Genomic DNA, 22,079 nt, shown 5'->3' with positions numbered 1-22,079 from the left:
GAAAACTCTGCTGTGCATGATGGAAGCACTTGGCAATCAAAATAAAAGATCCCAACTGATTCTACTGGTGATATACATTATGCAAGTGACAGCAAGGAGATTCAGTAAAATATTCTAGCACATTGGTGTGGCAATAAATACTAGTGAGGTCATGTCAATCAATTTACAGTTTGCCACTTATGAGTTAGAAGATAAGTGATCTTTGAATGAAAGTTTCCATTTGGCATAGATACTCCATGAACAATCAGTGAACTCCATAATGCTCTCATTAGTGGGGTTTTAAAGAGCCCACAATTTGTTTTCACTTGCTCCCTTGTATTCCATTGCAATGTCAGTGCCATGGACTTTTTTGGTTTGGTAGGGATTTTCTGATACTTAGTAAGCGGCAGGGAATACAATTAAAGAGGATCAAGAAAGGAATCAAGAACAAGAATGGGTGTGCCTGTCCTTTTACTGCTTATGGAGCTGTGCTTCACTTGTATCACATCTCACTTTCCTGCCCTCCATTATTTTCCAACTTGGCTAGTGCTTTGTTGAATGATACAATAATATTCCACACTATTTACTTGAACATAATCAATGCACTCAATGTCATATTAATTTCACAAAGTTTCTGAAGTCAGTGAAGTGAAACAAGAGAGGCATAACAATCACCAGTGATGTTCATCAAAGCATCATGTGTTCCCGTCTCTATGATCGATCCACCTTTTATAACTGCTATTGAATCTGCACCTCTGATTGTGGATAATCGATGAGCAACAATGATCAATGTTCTGTTCATCATCACTCGGTCCAATGCATCTTGAACAGTTTGTTCCGCTTGCGCGTCTAGTGCACTTGTAGCTTCATCAAGTAGCAAAATTTTTGGCTCTCTTATTATGGCACGAGCAATGGCTATTCGTTGTTTTTGACCACCAGATAATTGAACTCCTCGCTCTCCGACTATAGTATCATAACCCTGCAACAAACAAAATGGCATTATTATTATTATCATCATCATTTAAACTTCGTATTTAATGCAGAATCTAACCTGCTGCAATCCACTTATAAACTGATCGGCATTTGCTAATATTGCAGCAGCCAATATCTCTGCCTCAGTGGCCTCTTCTTTACCATAAGCGATATTAGCTCGAATCGTATCATTGAACAAGACTGGTTCCTGGCTCACCAAACTCATCTGCTGCCTCAGCCACTTCAGCTGAAGTTCATGAATTCCAATGCCATCCAACATAATTTGACCTGAATCAGGATCATAAAACCTTTGCAGCAATGATATTACTGTTGATTTCCCACTTCCACTTTCTCCAACCAATGCAACAGTCTGAGAAAGAATTAATTGGTGATTTCTAAATTAGATATAGTAAGTCAACTAAAAAATGGAATTTTTACCTCTCCTGATTCTACAGTCAAGCAGAGGTCTTGGAAAACCAGAATATCAGGTCTTGTGGGATATCTAAATCCGACATGCTGAAAAATGATGTTTCCTTCAACTAGTTCTAATGTCATTCCAGTGTTACTGCTGGAATCAATCTTTGAGCTATGATCAAGAATGGCAAACACCGATGCGGCAGCAGACTTGGCTTTTGCAGAATCCGGTAGCAGTGAACTTGACTGTGATATTCCTATTGCTGCAAAACTTATTGCGAAGAAAACCTGCAAACAAGTGATAATAAATTTGTTTTCTATTAGTAAATGGTTGGCATCTTCAGGTTATATTAATACATAGATTAAAGCAATACCTACATACACGGAAAATATCGGTGGATGTATTCTTCCCATCTGCGACAAGCCGGGCACCGACATAGAAGCTGACTGCATAGCTAGCAAATAGCAAAATGAAGGAAAACCCAAGGCCAACTCCAGTGATCAACCCTTGCTTAATGCCTGCATTTGTTGGACCTTCACATTTCTTCTTGTATAGTTTCATCACCTTCTCCTCAGCAGAGAAAGATGCAACTGTTCTTATGCTCCGAACTGCATCGCTTGCAACCCGGCTAGCTTCCTCATGCATTGCCTGTCAGGTAGAACAGTTTATTTATACTGAAAAAAAAGTTATCTTTAATTAACAAATGCTGCAATAGTTCTGTCAGACCTTCACATTGGTGTTGTATCCCTTCAAGAGCTTCATTTGGACCCATCCATTCAGACCCATCAAAGGTATCATAGCCAAAGTGACCAGAGAAAGTTGCCAGCATGATACAAAAGAAATTGCCAGGCCAGAGATGAATGTTGCAGCATTTTGCATAATCAGAGCAAGTGCATCACCGACAAGACCTCGAACTGCAGCAGCATCAGCAGAAAGCCTTGATGCAATCACTCCAGCTGAGTTTTTTGGATTATCAAACCAGCTAATCTCCATATGTACAATCTTATGGAAACACATCAATCTAATATTTTTTATTAGCTTAGAACCAGCCACCCCAAAGAAGTAAGATCTAACTGGGATTGAAACTACACTTATTGATCCAAGGACTACAAGCATCAATGACCAGAACACTGAATCATGCTTAAGCTTTCTTGGTGGCTCATAGAATGTGCGAATTATGCTAGCCAATATTGTTCCAAATACAGGAAGTATCAAACCACTGACTATGGCTGCTGCTGCACCTATCACCATAACTGGAATCTCTCTTTTGTTTATCCTTGCAAGACGGTGCAGAGGTACTTCTTGGTATTGGTTTGATGTTGCATCAGACTTGGAGTTCTCTGGTTTCTTATCACCACTAGATGATATGAAAGATTCAGAGAACGAAACCAATTCACTGAATGATGATCGGTTTCTAATTACCTGCCGAGGTCGGTCCTCATCAGCCATAGACACATCATCTATGTCTGTTGGCAAATTTTGTTCAGAAGCTTGGTTTACTTCCTGCAAATTTACTAGTCTGGAATATGCTCCATTTTTATTCTCAAGAAGTTCAGAGTGTGAACCTGATGGAAAGAACAACAATGGAAATCAGCAATATTCAAGAGTTTAATTGGATGATAAAATTTGTGACCATATCTACAGAAACACCAACCTTTTTCGACAATGGATCCTCTATGCATCACTGCTATCATGTCAGCATTCCTCACTGTAGTTAATCGATGAGAAACTAAAATTGTCGTTCGGTTAGCCATCATCCTCTCAAGTGCCTCCTGCACCATTTGCTCAGATTTAACATCAAGTGCACTTGTAGCTTCATCAAGCAGTAGTATTCGAGGATCTTTAAGAATTGCTCTAGCAATTGCCACTCTTTGTTTTTGTCCACCAGACAATTGAATTCCATTATCACCAACCATGGTATCAAGTCCCTGAAATCAGCACCTCAAATTCAATAACTTGTGACAAGAAAAAGTATGAATCATTAGCAAGCAAGGACTATCCATCATCACCTGAGGTAGTTTGCTGATGAACTCCAAAGCATTGGCTAACTCAGCTGCCACTGTAACTTCTTCAATGGTTGCATCATCCTTGCCATATGTTATATTATCTCTGATAGTAGAAGCAATCAGTACCGGTTCCTGGCTGACAAGTGATATCTTGCTCCGTATCCACCTCAACTTGAATTCTTTGAGGTTTATTCTATCAATAAGAACTTCACCAGATTGTGGATCATAAAATCTCTCAATCAAGCTTATCACTGTTGATTTACCACACCCACTCTCTCCAACCAGAGCCACTGTGGTTCCACTTGCAACTGAAATCGACAATCTAATTAATATTTGCTCATCTGGTCTCGCTGGATAGCAGAAACATACATCTCTCAGTTCGATATCTCCTCGAATATCATCCAGAGTTCTACCATCACTGCTGTATGCATCTATTTCTGGTTGTCTAGTCATCGTATCAAACATCTTGAATGCAGCTGCTTGTCCTGCTGCAAATGCAGTAGTGCATGGAGATGCCTGGCCTAAAGACCTGCAGGTAAATACAACAAAACATCATCAAAGTCCAAATGGTATTACTAGTAAATTCATCACTAAACAAACTCACATCGATCCTAGAGCAATCGCAAATATCACATTGATTACATCCCCTCCTGTGTATCCTTTCCTCAATACCATCTTGGATCCAAACCATATTCCCAAAGCATAGCCAAAGTAAATAACTGCATATGTTGCACCAAGACCAATCCCTGCAGCTAATCCTTCAATCACACTTGACTTGTAAGCACTCTTCAGAGATCTTTTATACTTTTTTACTACCAGTTCTTCTCCAGTAAAAGATGCAACCTGAGTATAATAAACACACTCGTTGATAATTATCACTATTCGACGTGAAAAATACGAGAATTATGATTGTTTTTCTTACTGTTCTCATTGAGCTGATTGTTTGTTCTGCCACAGCTGCTGCTTCTGAAGTAGTTTCTTGTCCATGAACTGCCATTTTAGTGATCACAGTAGACATAATCGCCGCAAAAATTACAATAAGAGGGATAGTACACAGCATAACCAATGCTAATTCCCATCCTCTGATCAGTGCTACTGCAAATCCTCCAAAGAATGAAGATACTGACTGAATGAACAGTCCTACCTATCAATGAAAACATTTGCATTTACTTTCATTTATTTATTTTTCTCAAAGAACAAATGAAGAAAAGATTTACCTTCTCACCCATTGCATCTTGAATGAGTTGAGTGTCACTAGACATTTTCGCGACGATCTCTCCTGTGTTTGTTTCCTTATCAAAATATGCAATATCTTGCCTTAGTAGGCCTTGCAGATATAAGTTTCTGATTCGACAAGCCTGTCTCTCACCGGTGATTGTCCAGCATGCAACTTCTATTGAGATTAGAAAGAAAAGAAAAGTAAAAAAAAAAAAAAACATTGTTCTTCAGATCAATTGACAACAGATATAATACAATATCAAAAATTCAATCTTATCGGAAAAAAGTCTTACGAAGAAAGGATGCTACTCCATTTCCAAGTCCCAGGTAAACAAATCGAAGAACTACCTAAGCTCATCATCATAATGAATCAATGAGTTTCAACATGAAAATTAAAATTAACTCAGAAATGCATAAAATTATGCACCTTTGAAACATCAGTAAGCACACCATGAGTGTTATCATTAGAATTCTTCCCAAATGCATCAATGACATCTCCAAAGATAAATGTCATGAGTGGCACTGCAACTCCATTACCAACAGCACCAATCAAGCCAACAACCATCAAAACATAATCCACAGAGTCTGCATATGAGAACAACTTCCAAAATGGTATTTTCTTTTCACCACTCTTCTTCTCCTTCTTCTCCTCCAATTCTTGCTTCTCTGATAGACTAACACTTCTTTCCTCTCCTATTGTTTCCATCTTCATTCCACTTCCAAAACCATTGACACAAACTAAGATATATATATATACACACACACACACAAACAGAATAATGCAAAGAATCAAACAGGAAAAAACAAGCATTGTCCTTGATTAAAAAAACAATGGGATCATGACAAAAAGGAATACTTTTTCCCTGCTGCTTACAATGAATCCAAGATGCTCAGAGACCTATTCATGCATGGACTAATTAATATGCACAAAGTTTAGGAAAAATAAAGAAATTGGTGCCAATTGTAGCTTCTTATCTACCTACCATGATACTTTGCTGCCTGCTTACATTAAATTTTAACTCATTGAAAACTTTGCATGCATGCATGTTAATAAGATAATTGAGACATCTTATTACTGAAAAGATACAACTAGTGAAGTTTGACCACTTCAATAGAAGAGACATCTTTCAGTCAAACATGCATGTTGCAATCCTAAGTAGATACTTTGATGAACATACCAAATGGAAATTTTAAATCAAGTTGCTTTAACATGTCCAAAGATGCTCAATAAGACCTTTGATAATTTCTCCAGGAATTTTTTATTTAAAATAAAATAATTTTGTCCCTTACCTAAGAAATGACTATGCATTGATTTGATTTGATTTGATTTTTTGTATAATAAGTGTTTATTTTTTTACACTTTTTAATTACTAGACTATGATTCAGTAAGTCTAAATTAAATTTCTTTTTTTTTTTAAATAAATTTTTTCATTACAATTTTTTTTGTAGAAAATTAACTTTTTTTTTTCTATATATTATATATTTTTTTCTTTATGAAGTGCAAAAATATCTTGAATGCTTTTTCGATGGTGTGATCTATTTTGAAGATTCTGTCGGAATTCACTGCACGAGTTCAATGCTTCAGCTTCCTTCCATAAATGAAAAAGGGGGCAATTTTAGGCTAAAAATGGCGGATTTGATCGATGTCATGGCCGCCTTTCCATTGGGGAGGCCTCAAAATCTCATCTTGGCGACTCCTCATATGAGGAATCTAACCCATAGCTTCCCGGATTTGAGCTCTAGGAGCCGGGCGCTGCGCTGTGTCACCGCTGGCGTTCAGCCGTCTGGCGGCGAGGTGTTCTCGGTGACCTCGTCGAGCAAGTCCATTGTTGATTATCTTGGGGAGAGTACCAAAGGTGATATGAATGTCAAGGAGGAGCATCTGGAGGCATTTGGTGAGCTTTTCCTTTTTTTTTTTATATATCTATTTTGATTCGATTTTGTACTATTTTCATTAATTCAAGTTGTATTCTGGCATTTAAATATATATTTGTTTCATTTGTTTGTTTGTTTGTTTGTTTTTCCTCTACATCATTGATTCTCTTTAATGTACCATGAAGTTACTCTCACGAGCTTATGTTATCATGCTTATTGTTTATTGTAGAAGTATAACCTCTTGTGGCAAGTGCTTAGAGTGACTGATGATTTTTTTCTTTCTTTTTTTCTTAGTTTATCAATGTTGTATAGATGTTAAGGTTTGCCTTGCAATAGAAATAGTGAAATAGAGTGATGACAATTGCACATGGGTAACATGAGAAACTAATAACATGTTGCATCTCTTGTGATATTTGTTTGCTTTTTGTGGCACCACAAAATGATGATGTGTGACATAGATGAATTTGGTATAAGCATCCTTTTCTGCAGGCATGAGCATAGCCCAAGAGTTCTGTTATCTTGTAAGAGCTTAATGGGAATGGTTTGGTTGACTTCCCTTCTTCTGAACAATTCTGTAGGCGTTGATGGCGAGACGACCTTACATGGTCCAATTGAGGAGATAGCTAGGAAAGAATTTTTAGAAGCAGAGGCATTACTCAGTGAGTTGGGAATTAAGGTATGTTTCATTGCTTATTGCTGAAGTAACTGTTCTGTTATTGAAATTTTATATTCTGACTTGTTCCTCTGCTGATTTTTCTTTATATTCTCATATGGTGCTTCTCAATCATTGTTTACATTTTGGCCTATATTGTAAAATGCAGAATTGGTGAAGGAAAAAATTGTTTTTGTTCATAGTAGTAAAATATTACTGTTCTCTAATTTGCTTCACCTTAAACTAAATGACTGTGCAGGACCCTTTTACAACAAGGCATTCTCCACGGGGTATATTTTGTAGTCGGACTTTAAATCTCCGGTCAATCAGTGCCATTGGTTATGACATGGATTATACTCTGATTCATTATAATGTGATGGTAATTATCATTTTCTTCAACGAATCATCCTTGCTAACTTTTTTTCCGAATGAGGCTCTCGTTAATTCTCATAGTTTAGTGGAAATGTTTGTAGAATTCAGCTGGTAGATCATGCTATATAGAACTTCTCTAAAATTAAAACTTTTTTTCTTTTTTCTGCTACATCATATTCTATGGTGAAACACTTGTGAAGCAATCAAAATTCTATTATCATTCTTGCAGGCCTGGGAAGGGCGTGCATATGATTATGGAATGGCTAATCTTCGGAGCATGGGTTTTCCAGTTGATGGTCTGGAGTTTGATCCTGACTTGGTATGCTTTTTTTTGCCTCTTCAAAATCAACATGTTTAAGGGTTCAGTTTAATGTATTCAATATTTTTAAATCTAGTGCGCAACACTGCTTTTATAGACAAGCTGTACAAAATTTCAGAGTATAACATTGTTATTAATTTCTCACATCACCCTCTTGTTGCTTTACATAGGTTATTAGGGGACTTATTATGGATAAAGAGCTTGGTAACTTAGTTAAAGCTGATCGGTTTGGCTACGTGAAAAGGGCTATGCACGGTACCCAAATGTTGTCAACTCCAGCTGTTAGGTATGGTTAATATTTTGTAACTTAATGAGGTTTTTTTTTTGTTTTTAACAATTTTATTCCTCAAGTTTCACTATATGATGTCAATTAATTGTCTTATTTCATACAATTCTACGTGTGAAGTGAAATATATGGTAGAGAACTGGTTGATCTGCGAAATGATAGTCGATGGGAGTTTCTTAATACCCTTTTCTCGGTCTCAGAAGCTGTGATGTACATGCAGGTATCCTGCACTTTTTTCAATACAACAATCTCATTTTTTAACAGCTATGGTTTTGCATGTTCCTTCTGCCATAATGAGCTTTTTCTTAATTAATCAAATAATCTCTTCTTTCTAGCCACTGCTTGTATTACTAGGTTGCTTCTGCAGATGGTTGACAGATTGGATGAGGGGGTCATACCAGCAGAACTTGGACCACTGGATTATAAGGGACTTTTTCAGGTTACTGACTACGACTGTGCTTAACTACTTCAGGGTGATCATATGATGGTTGTAATGCTGCTTTGTCTCTCAGGCTGTTGCAAAAGCGCTCTTCAGGGCTCATGTGGAAGGTCAACTTAAGGTATTCGGCTATATGTCACCACACAGACACAATTGCAGATGTATCTGATCTACTTTGACCTTCAAATTCCTGAATGTTAGTATTTTTGCAGAGTGAAATAATGGCTGAACCAGATCGTTTTGTAGAGCCTGATCCAGAGCTTCCATTGGCGCTTTTGGATCAAAAGGAGGTTTGATTTTTTTTTTTTCATTTCGAATTATTTACTCTTGTTGTATAAAACCTCAAGCTAATAAGATGATTAATGACAACTTTACAATGTCAGGCTGGTATGAGGTTGCTATTGATTACCAACTCGGATTACCACTATACAAATAAAATGATGCATCATGCCTTCAATAGATATCTTCCTAATGATATGCAATGGCGAGATCTGTTTGACATGGTGAGACTGTTTTGGATGCGTCTCTTGTTTTAAGATGATTGGATATGTTTCTGATTCTCTCTTTGAATTTAGCATTTTATTCAAGTTCTGCTCTGTTTTGTCATACTGTTGTAGGTTATAGTTTCTGCTAGAAAGCCAGAATTTTTCCAAATGTCACACCCAATGTATGAAGTTGTAACGAGTGATGGGTTAATGTGCCCTTGCTTCAAGGCACGCTCTGGTAATGCTCCCTTATGTGATTTCATTGTATTTCAGAAATCTGGTATCAGCTAAGGAATAATCATATAGATTTTATCATTTGTTTGAAAATCACACTTCAGGGGGCTTGTATTCTGGAGGCAGCGCTCAGATAGTAGAGAACTCCCTTGGTGTTCACGGTGATGAAATTTTGTATGTCGGTGATCATATATTCACTGATGTAAGCCAGTCAAAAGTGCATCTGCGATGGCGGACAGCTTTGATTTGTCGAGAATTGGAGGATGAGGTTAGCACTTCTGAGCTCAACTAGTTGAGATGCTTTCTACTCTTCTTTTTCCATGAATAGAAGTCATCTATCTGAGCTCAATAAATGCATGCTTTTCTCTAGGTGTATATTAAGTTTACCTTTTATGCTTTTATGAGCAAATTCCATCACTCAAGGTTTTTCCATTCACTGATATTCATTTTGCATTTTGCAGTTAAATGCATTAATCCACAGTCAAGGCCATAGAGTAGCACTTATAGAGCTCGTGCAGCAAAAGGAAGTTATTGGAGATCTATTTAATCAGCTACGCCTTGCACGGCAACGCCGAAGTAAAGATCGCCCAGCTCAGGTAAATAACACTGAACGGTGATGTAATGGTTTTTTTATTTTTCTATATTCTGTTTAAGTTTGACATATTTCATGAATATCTAAAAAACTCGAAGATAAATGTCTTCCAATAATTAGTTAAATTTTTTTAATTGAAGTTGAATATGAGTCTTATCAGTTCTTATACAACATGCAAGATAGCATCATATTAGAAGGTATCAGATTGGATGTGTGTTTTCAGTTGCAACAATATAACTTGATACAAGCAAACACCATTAATCTGGAGCCACTAATGTGTTGCTTATTTTAGACTCTTGCTGCAACTCGAATGGATGACCAAGAACTGACAGAGAGCATGCAGAAATTACTTATTGTGATGCAAAGATTGGATGAGAAAATTGCACCCATGTTAGAAAAAGACGGGGAACGCTTCAATAAATGGTAATAGATTTTGTTGTGCCTGAAACATTCTAGCATATGTTGGTATATGAGGAAACCGAACTTTTTTCATTCCCCAAACAGTTACTGAATTGATTCAATTTTTCCAGAGTTTGATTTCTAAAGTGATAATATTTCCTCCACTCAGGTGGGGTTATCTCTCTCGCGCTGGTCTATGGGATAAAAGCCATCTTACAAGACAGATAGAGAAGTATGCTAAGAACATTAAGCTCTTACGACATTGACTTTCCTATCAGCTTTTATATGTTAATGGCCTCATTCACAGGTATGCTGATATATACACATCGAGGGTTTCAAATTTCCTACACTATACGCCGTTCATGTACTTCCGCTCTCAAGAACAGGTAACCCATTGAATCTTGTTTTCTCATCACATTCATGTTATCATCTCACATACAATTCTATATTTGTTGCAGAATCTCGCGCACGATTCGAACTCATACACTTCTCGAGATGTTAATGGAGCCACACTGAGCATGTAATTCTCTTATTCTCAACTCTGCATTATTATTTGCACCATATTCCGTAAACAACAATAGCAAATACTCGAGGAGTTCATTGAATAAACATAAATGCATGACATTACAATGCTTATGTTACAACACACTCTCGATATCAACAACATAGAATTCATAGGTTTGCCATCTCCATCTGGAAATTAGCCAAGTGATCATTGTTAACACACTGAGTCATCACCTGGGAACCCTTCTTCGGAACCACTGGTAAGCCAAGGATAGCCACAGCCATGTAATCACTGTAGGCAAAAGGAACAACATGAAGTGGAGTTCCCCATCCATAATCCACTTCCTGAAACCCCAACTTAGTCCAATCGGAAACAAACAACCTATTGTAACCAAATGTTAGCTCATAAGGGTCATGTTTAAACCCCCCATGTGCCCATTTAGCAAACTCTTTAGGAAGGTTGAGTTTGGCCTCTTTAATAAGCTTAACCAGGTCAGTCAAATCCATACTAGCAACCTCGACACTTGTCGAACTCACACTAACCGGATAAAAACAGTTACCGTAGAAACCTGGAGGTGCCAATTGATTCAAGTAAGGGCGTGTGTTTGCAAAGAAACACAGGTGAACAATAGCATTGTTTTCGAGCTTGATTGCACGTGTGCGAGCTTGCCAAGCTTTAGCAACGGAAATATCGAACGTGGAGCAGTAGTTGCCGGTTTTGTTTAAGTATTTTGTTTTGATATTGTTAATGAAATCTTGGGAGATTATGAAGGTGGAGTATTTGAGGTTGAGGTTTTGGAGGGAAGGAGGAGGACCAGGTGGGAGTTTAGGAGGGTTTGGAATGATGTTGCGGTTGTTGAAGGGTTTGATGGTTGGGTTGATAAGGCCTCGAGCGAGCTCGCCGATGGCCGCGATGAACTGGCCGACGCCGAGGCCATCGGCTATGCTGTGGACGGAGATAATTCCCACTGCAAAGCCTCCACAGTTGAACTCAGTCACCTATCACAAATAATAATTAGATGTTGGTGTTCATTGTTCATTGTTAAATAATTATTATGTTTTCATTGTTTAGAGATTATTCTTAAGTTAATCAATGAACCTTACTGGATAGATACTAAAAATGAACAAACCTTTCTTTTGATAAGACCAGGAAACATAAATATTTATGATGTCGGTGGGCTATTGGATGGTGATTCAACAGCTGAATGGTTCTTTATGTTTTTTGAAAAAAAATAATATATATATATATATATATGTAGGGTGGACTTGTCCATCTTATGTGGAAGTGATTATGTCAAACAAAGCATTAGTATCTATAGAGTTTAATGGTTATTTAAAAAAAAATTATTGGATTTTTAACCACAAAGTAGTACTATAAATTTTCATGTCCTTGTACCAGAGAGCTAGCATATAGACATAAAGTGCTGGTGCATCCCACATAGTCCAAAAAGCGGGTAGAGCTGTGATTGTTTACCAAAGATATATATCATCAAATAATTATAAATATTCAATTTATTAAATATAAAAAATAAACAAATATACTAAAATATATCAAAGTCTATTCACCTGCATCAAGAGTGGCATGTCAAGATATGGAACATCAGGATGAGGTTCAGGGAGGAGTTCTTGTTCAGGGATCATTAAAGGAAGGTCAAGATACTTAACATCTTCCAAGCTACAATTAGCTTTAGCCTTCATTAAGTAGACACCCTCACCGGAGCACACCACCGTGACCTCACCGGTGGCCGGTGACACAGGATCAATGAACCTGCCTGCAAAAGGGTAGTAATGAACTAGAGCTTTTGATAGAGCTTCCTTGATGACCTCGGCCGGTTCTTGTCCATGTTTGAATGCATGAATGGATCTAACACAATGCCGGAGACCAGGAACACGGTCAATGACTGATAAGGTTAGAGTTTCATTTGTTGGTGTTGGCTCTGAAGGTGTCACCAGAGACTTTGAAACTCTAGTTACAGTGTAAGAAGACATGAACTTGGTTTGAGAATGGAGAAGAGATGGAAGTTCCATGCATGGCTTTTGCCTTAACAACTGATCAGTAATAAATAAGCAGGCAAAGAAGTGTGCTTGGTTTTGCCTGTGATCAAGTACTAGAGAGCTGGTGGTGCATGTTAATTCCTTGTGTATGAAGAGCAAGAAGTAATCATGATTAATTATGCTTGAGTTAATTGAGTTGATTATTCCTTGTGCTTGAATAGCCACAAGTATATAATCATGCTTTATCCTTGAGTGGATTGATTTGATTAGCACATGGACTTGTTCCAACGTCCAACCACTCCAGATAAGAATATCAAATTAAGTTACAATTTTAAAGGAACATTAATTTCAACCCGGGCATTTAAGGAAATAAATTTCTTATAATAGCTCTAGCTAGCAACTGACACTTATTATGAGTTATGCTCTAAGTTGTTGATGTTCACCTTTTAACTAATTTACTAGAATTTGACAAGCCTATCTTTAAATTCCACTGCAGAGCGCTCAATAAAAATTAGGAATAAAAAAAAATAATGATAAGAAAGAGAAGTATTATCCAATCTCTATTGAAATTGTGTGAGGAAAAGTCTCTTCTCTGTTTGATTGTTTCCTTTGCACCTCTTTCAGTACTCTTTTGTATCCTTTTTCAATGTCATTCCTTATGAGCCTTTTGTTCTATTCTGATGAATTCATCTTTAATCCTCTTTATTCAAAATAATAATAATTATTATATGAAAATAACATTATACTTTTATGACATTGACTATATATATATATCCTGCTAGCTTCACACGTTAATACAAAAACAACAACAACAACATAAACCATCCCAATCTTGTTAGTATACACACATCCGTCCTCAAGAACAGATCATACCATCCAATCTTGTTACACTTCTGTAGATGTTAAAGCATGCATGTAATTCTCTCATTCTCAACTTATCTTCATTATTAATAGAAAACAACAACAACAACAATAACAACAACAACAACAACATGACTTTAATAACAATGCTTATGTAATGAAACACACAGCACATGCAGTAGTACTCTGAAAATCATTAACATAGATTAATATATATATATTCAGAAGTTGGCCATCTGCGCCTCAAAATCAGCCAAGTGATCATCATTAACGCACTGAGTCATCATCCGTGAACCTTTCTTAGGCACAACCGGTGAGCCAAGAATAGCCACAGCCATGATATCATTATAAGCAAAAGGAACAACATGAACTGGAGTTCCCCACCCATAATCCACTTCCTGAAACCCCAACTTAGTCCAATCCGAAACAAACAACCAATTGTAATCAAACGTCAACTCATAAGGATCATGTTTAAACCCCCCACTTGCCCATTTAGCAAACTCATTAGGAAGTCTTAGTTTAGCCTCTTTAATAAGATGAACTAAGTCAACCAAATCCAGTTTAGCAACTTCACCACTTGTAGAACTCACAGTAACTGGATAAAAACAGTTGGCATAGAAACCTGGAGGTGCTTGCTCATGTTGGTTCAAGTATGGACGTGTGTTTGCAAAGAAACAAAGGTGAACAAGTTCAGTGTCTTCAAGCTTAATGGCACGTGTGCGAGCTTGCCAAACTTTAGCAATGGAAACATCAAAGGTGGAACAGTAGTTTGCCAGTTTTGTTTAAGTAGTGAGTTTTGATCTTGGAAATGGAGTCTGGGGTGACATCAAAGGTGGAGTAGTTGAGGTTGAGGTTCTTGAAGGAAGGAGGAGGACCGGGTGGGGGTTTTGGAGGGTTTGGAATGATTGAACGGTTGTTGTTGGGTTTGATGGTTGGGTTGGGGAGGCCTCGAGCAAGCTCGCTCAGGGCGGTGATGAACTGGGCGGCGCCGAGGCCCGTCTGCCAAGGTGTGGACGGAGATGATTCCCACTGTGAAACCTCCGCATTTGAACTCCGTCACCTTCATTTTGACCGTTTATATTAATTATTTTTTGTTTTTTAATAAAAGTGGATAAATCATAACTATATTTTGTAAAAAAAATAATACAAACACGGAAAAAAGCAAAAAAACAAAGCAACGAAAACTGATTAAAAACCTCACTCACCAGATAATGAAGGTTGCAAAACTCTAAAAAAAACAAAAATAGATATGAAGGTTACAAAACCCCAAAAAAGAGAAAAAATAAAAAGAGAAAAAGAGAAGAAAAATTGGGATGGTGAAGACTACGTCATGGAGACACAGACTTGCTTCGAAAGAAAGTGGATTATTAATATTTATTTTTATTGAAGTTTATTTTATTTTTTATGTTTTTTAAAAAATAAATAAACCATTTTAATTAGATAAAATATAAAAATACAACAAGTCACCACCCAAACAATAGGGAAAAAAATACAAAAGTGAGAATTACATCACTAGATGTGATATAACAGTTCAAAAGCAAAGAAAACTCTAATAAAGAGAAAAAGAAATTTCCTCAAAGCCAGCAACAACATAAAAGAAAAGAGTTTTAAAAAAAATAGTATAATAACCCTGCACCACCTGACTTATTGTCACTCATTCTATTCTCTCGTATTTTTTTATTTTTATTTTTTATCATCTGCAGATGTTCATGTTGGTATATCTTAAAGAAAAAAGTCAGAACAATATTGACAAAGACGTACGTCATTAAATAATTAAATAACATATAAACTTGTCTCTTGAAAATACATAGTCCAACTATTTATTTATATAATCATTAAAGCCATTCATGTCGTCACCCTCTTCATAATTTTCAATTCATTAAATAAATATAAAAAAGAAAAAGGAAAAGGAAAACTAAATTTATATAATGAAATATTCCAAATTAAGAATTAATACATACCTGCATCATAAGTGGCATGTTAAGAGGTGAAATCTCAGGATGAGGTTCAGGAAGGAGGTCATGTGCAGGGATCATCAAAGGAAGGTCAAGATGCTTAACATCTTCCAAAGTACAATCAGCCTTAGCCTTAATGAAGTAAGCACCTTCGCCGGAGCAAGCCACCGTGACCTCGCCGGAGGCCGGTGACACAGGGTCAATGAACCTCCCTGCAAAAGGGTAGTAATGAACTAGAGTTTTTGATAGAGCTTCCTTGATGACTTTGGCCGGTTCTTGTCCATGTTTGAATGCATGAATGGACCTAACACAGTGCCTGAGACCTGGGAACACGGTCAATGATTGATAGGTTTAGGGTTTCATTTGGTGTTGGCTCTGAAGGTGTAACCAGAGACTTGGAAACCCTAGTTACAGTGTAAGAAGACATGAACATGGTTTGAGAATATTGGAAGAGAGGAAGACATGGCTTTCTGCCTTGACAACAGAGTGAACAAGTAACGTGTCATGGCTTGAAAAGCAAAGAATTAATGTGCATGGCTTTGTTTGTTGCCAAGGCTTTATATAGAGAAATAATGAAGGTTTTTGTTGGAGAAGATTAGATATATCCCCCATAAAATTCAGATTTAATTACATGTCTTTATGATTGGAAATTAATTTGCAAATTTTTCTTAATTTTTCTTTTTTAAAATGAATAACTAGCTATACATGAAGATAAGAAATAATTTACTTTTTTATAGAATTTTGTGGTTGAGTTTGGGTTTGAAGGGTATAATTAACTAGAGTAAATAAAAATGATCTATATCAATGAATATTGTTTTTACTAAGTTATATGGGTAATCTTTTCGTTTTATAGGTTTTGGTGGGGTGTGCTAGGGGAAAAAAACTATATAGATTGATTTTTGATTTTTTTCCCCATTTTTTTAAAAATTTTTAAAATTAATAATGATACAAGGATAAAGAATAATTTATTTTTTTATAAGATTTTTTTAGTTGACTGTTTACTTTGAAAAGACAGATTATAAGTAGGTAAAAGTGATTTGTAAAGATACATCAATAAATATTATTTTTATAAAAATATATGTTTGTGATTGATAGTAGGTGCATGGTGTGCCCATTTTTATAAAAATAAAATAAAAAAATAATGTGGTTGATAGTATTAAAACAATTATTGTCATTATTTAATTTAAATTAACTTAGTGATGAGGAAGTGCGAATATAAATATATATTACATATGAGATTAATTTATATGTTTTTCCTCTACTACCAACTCTTTAGAGAGTTTTATTTTATTTTAAAAAATTAGTTAGAGTTGTTAGCATATATGTTCAAGAGAAGTTGACTTAGAGTTCATTAGCATGTTGAAATGTTCTACCTAAATGCAACAACTCTGAGAAGAAAAGGTCCCAAATTTATTGTAAACTATTAAGGAATATTTCAAATAAAGCACAAAAATAATAATAATTTTTTTAATTAGAGTTTAGTAACTAACAGTTGTTGTGCTGTGTGGTCTAGTTGGTCAACACAATATCAAATTGCAACTTATTTTAGTTGATATATTCACCACCTAACTCAGGGCAGCTAAGTTTGAACAGGTATGAGATAACATTAATTATATACATATTAGAAAATAAACTACTAGACATGTTGTACTTACAATTATTAATTTATATTGAATATGTATGTTTAATTATGTAGAAGGTTTTGAATATAATCAAATCAGATTGACACGCAACCTTAAGAAATAATAGTTTATAAGATCAATAATAATTGGGAAGTAGTTATTCACAAAGTACTATTGACTATTATTTTTAAAATTTTGGGGATAAATAGAAGAGTATTTGTGATTTTTTATTCAATGTTCTTTTTTAACTTAAAAGAAATCAATATTAGTTATTCAGATGAGGCACATTCCTTTTTTTGTATTTAATATTTGTATAAATTATGAATTTTGTCATTGTGTCTACTCAAGTAAAGGTTATTAATTATGTTATTTATGTTGTATTTTTTCTCGATCATATACTAATTAATCATGTCATGTTGCTATTTTTGATATAATTAGTTAATTATGTTACCACTTATATTCATGTTAAATAAATTTCTCTAGTAATGCATACATGATCCTTTTACAAACCAACCCTAAATTTATAAGATGAACTTAATTAACAAAATCTTTATAAGTGATATTTTATTTTATTTTTTATATTTAATACTTAATTTCCAAGCCAAAAGGTTAGTGATTTGAATTCCTCTTAATTCAACGGTTTAGGATTCATGCCTTGTCACATATATAAAAACAAAATTACATCAAAATAACAAATATTTCTTGGGTACACTCCCAAATATTAGTAAATTAAATTTTCAAAAGATTCCCCTTTGATTAAGACAAGGCAATCTTGTTCTTCCAATATGACCATTTAACATAACATCTCTAGCTCATGAGCTAGAAAGGTATAATTAACACAAGATATTAAAAATACACACAAATTAACAAGGTAAACAAATTAACTCATTAATTAATTAAAAAAAAAACAATACATTCTTATTAAATACATAAGATTCACATTCAAACCTTAAATGAAACCATATACATAAAAACCATGATCATCTTACAACATCACAAACTTGAAAATAAAATGAAACAAAAGTACAATAAAAATCAGATGTTAGCCATCTCCCTCTGCAAGTCAGCCAAGTGCTCAATCTTAACACACTGAGTCATAACTCGACAGCCTTTCTTCGGCGGCGGTGGTGAGTTAAGGATAGACACAGCCATGAAATCAAAATAAGCAAAAGGAATAACATGAAGTGGAGTTCCCCATCCATAATCAACCTCTTGAAATCCCAACCTTGTCCAATCTGAAACAAACATGAAGTTATAACTAAATGTAATCTCATAAGGGTCCTTCTTAAACCCTCCTTCTGCCCATTTACTGAACTCATTAGGAAGCCTTAACTTAGCCTCTTTGATCATTTTCACAAGCCCAACCAAATCCATGTTAACAACCTCACCACAAGTTGCACTCACTGTCACAGGATAAAAACAATTACCATAAAATCCACTACCTGAAGGTAACTCCTCTTTGTTTAATAACTGTCTAGTGTTTGCAAAGAAACAAATGTTAACAATTTCATTGTTATCTTCAAGCTTGACAGCTCTTGTGCGAGCTTGCCAAGCTTTTGCGACGGAGATGTCGAAGGTTGAGCAGTGTTGGCCGTTTTCTTTGAAGTAGTCAGATTTGATATTGTTGATGAACTCTTGTGAGATGTCAAAAGTGGAGTACTTGAGTTTGAGGTCGTCCAAAGATGGAGGAGGGCCGGGAAGGACTGATGGAGGTTTGGGTATGATTGCACTGTTTCTTAGTGGTTTGATGGTTGGATGGGTGAGCCCACGGGTGAGCTCACCGATGGCGTTGATCATCTGAGCGGCGCCGAGACCGTCGGCCAAACTATGGACGGTGATGAGCCCCACTGCAAAGCCTCCGCATGTGAACTCTGTCACCTTTTCATTTTAATTAAAGTTTAATTAAGTCAAAAAAAAAAAATTCCCACACAAAACACACACATATATACATATATTATTATTATTATATATATATATATATAATAATAATATATGATAAAAACTAGTTCATAATTAATATATATATATATACCTGCATCAAGAAGGGCATGTTAAGAAGTGGAACATCAGGATGAGGTTCAGGCAGGAGTTCAAATTCAGGGATCATTAAAGGAAGGTCAAGATAGTTAACATCTTCCAAGCTGCAATTGGCCTTAGCTTCAATGAAGTAGGCACCTTCGCCGGAGCAAGCCACTGTGACCTCACCGGCGGCCGGTGAATCAGGATCAATAAACCTGCCTGCAAAAGGGTAGTAATGTACCAGAGCTTTTGACAGAGCTTCTTTGATTACCTTGGCTGGTTCATGGCCTTGTTTGAATATGTGAATGGACCTAACTCCGTGCCGGAGACCGGGAACACAGTCGATGAATGATAGGGTTAGGGTTTCATTTGGTGTTGGCTCTGAGGGTGTCACAAGAGACTTGGAAACCCTAGTTACATTATAAGAAGAAGCCATTAATGGATATGAAACTATATAAATGCAAACAGTACTCTTTTGGAAAGAAGAAGAAGAAGGAGCTATGTTTGAGCATGGCTTTGTGCTTGTGTAAGGGTATATATAGAGTCTGTAGAGCTAGAGTTGCATTTTACTTGTACTTATGATTTCATGGAATTAAATAAAAAACAAAATACATAGGTATGACACAAATATTTATATTAATTATTTAATGCAATGGTGACTTGTTCACAATTACTTCAAAAAAAAAACTTTGAGAATTTCAAGGTAAGGAGGCACATACAAGTTGGCAAGTTTTTTCTTTTTTTAAAAAAAATAGATGAAGTACAATAAAGAAGGTAATATAAAACAAAAACAAAAACAGCAATCAGAAATTCACTAAAAGTGAAGATTTAATAGCTAAAGATTACATGCAAGATAAAACACAAAAAATAATTAAAAAAAGAAAGGACACAGAACCCGGATATATATAGCTGAATTGGACCAAGTTGGCTGGTTTACTGTAGATATAAATATTTTCACAAATATTAAGAGAAACTCTTTTGTTTATGTGGAGTTGACTTTGACACATTTAATACCTTGATCAATATCTGCTATATATTTTTTTTAATAACAATATCGGCTATATAGTTATTTGTTTTTTAATTTACATAATAATAAGGAAAATTGTTGAGTTTAATATCTACATCAGCTTAAATTTGGCAGAGTTCATTTTCACAATTATTTGAAAGTTCAGCTTGCAATTGAATGTCGAATTAAATACAAACTCTCCAAAAAAAATTAAATTAATTACAAGTTTGAAAGGGATTAAGGGACATTTCAGCCATTGGTTGGAAGAGATGCAGTTTGAGAGTGGTTGAGTTGCGTGGTCAAAGCTAACACAACATCCAGTTGCAAAGCATTGAACAACTATAGCATGGATTACTTATTCAACGTTTAATTAAATAGTCTTTTAGGAAAAAGGACAAATCACTCAAAATGCATTTAAAAAAAAAAAAGAATACGTCTAAAAATATAGAAATTAGGAGTAAGACATACAGTACCCCAAAAAAAACAAAAGTTAGCCTAAACTTACATGCATGTGATATTACAATGATAAAAAAATGTGGAGAAACATATCGAAAGAGCATCCATAAAATACAGGATCGATCAAAAAGATTATTTGTCGTTTTGTTAATCCAAAGATGTCAAAAGTCTTCAATCTGGACCACGATTAAAAAAAAAACTCCTATCAATATTGGAAAAAAATAAATAAAAAATTAATGGTGCGTTCTATATATAGTTCTAATAAATTTTTTCAGTTTAAGTTTTTTCAAATTCTGAATTATAGATGGAAAAAAACACAAATCAATTTTAATTACAAATGAAATGGGCGGGAGAATACAATGATTGAATATGAAATTTTCTTTTCCATTCAGATTTTCCAAAAAACAACCTACATAAGGAGCTTTCAAGTGTCCATGTAATGAGGACCAAGTTAAGCCTTCAAAAACCTCAACCACAAAATTTAGGTACCTAGTGAGCTAGGCTAAAAATATGACCACATTAAGTAGTTTAGTATTCAAGTAACATATATATAGGGGCACCACACTGGTATGTTATCTCCATAGCAACATGACAAAGGGCACATGTTGCAGTAGGCAAAACGTTAAAGTCTCTTTTTATCATATTACCTAGGGTGAGGGTTTTATCATCTCCTGTAAGCCAATTAAAAATATTGATTTTTCAAAATAAAGACCTTCAAGATGTGAGTTTTAAAAGACACCTCACTCATTCATAGTTAAAGAATCTACTGAAAGGTATAACAAAAAATATCCCTTTTTTTCACAAGAGTACAAGTTTCTGGAGTAGCTGAAGAATTTGAGTTACAAGGAAGAGATGCTATGTGATCGGCCAAATCTAGCCAAGGAGATCCTCTTGTCTCATTCTCTTATCAATGATTTAGTAATTAGGTTCAATCACCAAGTGATTTTATAAATGTCAGGCAAACGTTTTTATTTTTATTTTTATGTTTTTAATTAGAGCCCATCCAGACTTTAATTAAGATTCTTCATATTTTGAGGAATTATAAAGGAACAATCTCTTCCTCCCCATCATCATCATCATTATTATTATTATTATTATTATTATTATTATATAAAGTAATAAACCACTGATTCTATTAGAAACGAAGGACAAAACAAGAAAAACAAAAAAAACAAAACAACTGACAGGGAAAGCAACAAGAGTAAAGGCAGATCACCAGAAGTGAAATACTGCAAAAGAAGGAAAGGAAAAACAACAAGAGCAAAAACGGTCGAACGGAGCCAGATGACCCTACATTTGATGGCTGAAAAGAAGGGTTGATAAGTGTGCAATGTTCTATTACTTTATATCATTATATACACTCATGGCACGTATTAGAAGTGTATTATGAAATTCAACGCTAAACATAGTGTGTTTTT

The 22,079-nt window shown here is 35.3% G+C and overlaps 5 protein-coding genes across 5 annotated transcripts; 1 reads left to right on the top strand and 4 right to left on the bottom strand.

Annotated features, from left to right (window-relative positions):
* Nucleotides 1-61: 61 nt before the first annotated feature.
* LOC120264851 (ABC transporter B family member 11-like) lies at nt 62-5,317 on the bottom strand. Its single transcript, XM_039272718.1, has 12 exons — nt 5,018-5,317; nt 4,884-4,938; nt 4,590-4,765; nt 4,295-4,516; nt 3,977-4,215; nt 3,376-3,901; nt 3,021-3,294; nt 2,093-2,931; nt 1,748-2,014; nt 1,390-1,653; nt 1,031-1,321; nt 62-958 (listed from the first exon to the last, which is right to left on the bottom strand). Exons 1-12 carry the CDS (start codon nt 5,300-5,302, stop codon nt 620-622), a joined length of 3,777 nt encoding a protein of 1,258 aa, XP_039128652.1. The 5' UTR covers nt 5,303-5,317; the 3' UTR covers nt 62-619.
* Nucleotides 5,318-6,106: 789 nt separating this feature from the next.
* On the top strand, nt 6,107-10,889 carry LOC120265483 (cytosolic purine 5'-nucleotidase). The gene is made up of 17 exons (XM_039273414.1): nt 6,107-6,485; nt 7,044-7,141; nt 7,377-7,496; nt 7,719-7,808; nt 7,979-8,094; nt 8,215-8,314; nt 8,462-8,533; nt 8,607-8,654; nt 8,746-8,823; nt 8,917-9,036; nt 9,151-9,256; nt 9,357-9,520; nt 9,714-9,848; nt 10,137-10,267; nt 10,413-10,475; nt 10,551-10,629; nt 10,702-10,889. Exons 1-17 carry the CDS (start codon nt 6,167-6,169, stop codon nt 10,765-10,767), a joined length of 1,905 nt encoding a protein of 634 aa, XP_039129348.1. The 5' UTR covers nt 6,107-6,166; the 3' UTR covers nt 10,768-10,889.
* An 8-nt stretch (nt 10,890-10,897) lies between these two features.
* Nucleotides 10,898-12,888, bottom strand: LOC120265484 (acyl transferase 5-like). The gene is made up of 2 exons (XM_039273415.1): nt 12,314-12,888; nt 10,898-11,746 (listed from the first exon to the last, which is right to left on the bottom strand). Exons 1-2 carry the CDS (start codon nt 12,773-12,775, stop codon nt 10,916-10,918), a joined length of 1,293 nt encoding a protein of 430 aa, XP_039129349.1. The 5' UTR covers nt 12,776-12,888; the 3' UTR covers nt 10,898-10,915.
* Nucleotides 12,889-13,639: 751 nt separating this feature from the next.
* LOC120264615 (acyl transferase 5-like) lies at nt 13,640-16,080 on the bottom strand. The gene is given in 5 exon segments (XM_039272436.1): nt 13,640-14,373; nt 14,375-14,599; nt 14,601-14,663; nt 15,565-15,885; nt 15,887-16,080. Coding segments are annotated over 5 exon segments (1,263 nt in total). The 5' UTR covers nt 15,992-16,080; the 3' UTR covers nt 13,640-13,824.
* A 2,018-nt stretch (nt 16,081-18,098) lies between these two features.
* Nucleotides 18,099-19,716, bottom strand: LOC120264638 (acyl transferase 4-like). Its single transcript, XM_039272465.1, has 2 exons — nt 19,213-19,716; nt 18,099-19,058 (listed from the first exon to the last, which is right to left on the bottom strand). Exons 1-2 carry the CDS (start codon nt 19,633-19,635, stop codon nt 18,216-18,218), a joined length of 1,266 nt encoding a protein of 421 aa, XP_039128399.1. The 5' UTR covers nt 19,636-19,716; the 3' UTR covers nt 18,099-18,215.
* Nucleotides 19,717-22,079: the final 2,363 nt, after the last annotated feature.

Source organism: Dioscorea cayenensis, chromosome 7 (genome assembly GCF_009730915.1).
Source record: "Dioscorea cayenensis subsp. rotundata cultivar TDr96_F1 chromosome 7, TDr96_F1_v2_PseudoChromosome.rev07_lg8_w22 25.fasta, whole genome shotgun sequence".
NCBI lineage: Eukaryota > Viridiplantae > Streptophyta > Magnoliopsida > Dioscoreales > Dioscoreaceae > Dioscorea > Dioscorea cayenensis.
The sequence above is the reverse complement of the archived record's forward strand: the minus strand, read 5'-3'. Positions and strand labels throughout refer to the sequence as shown.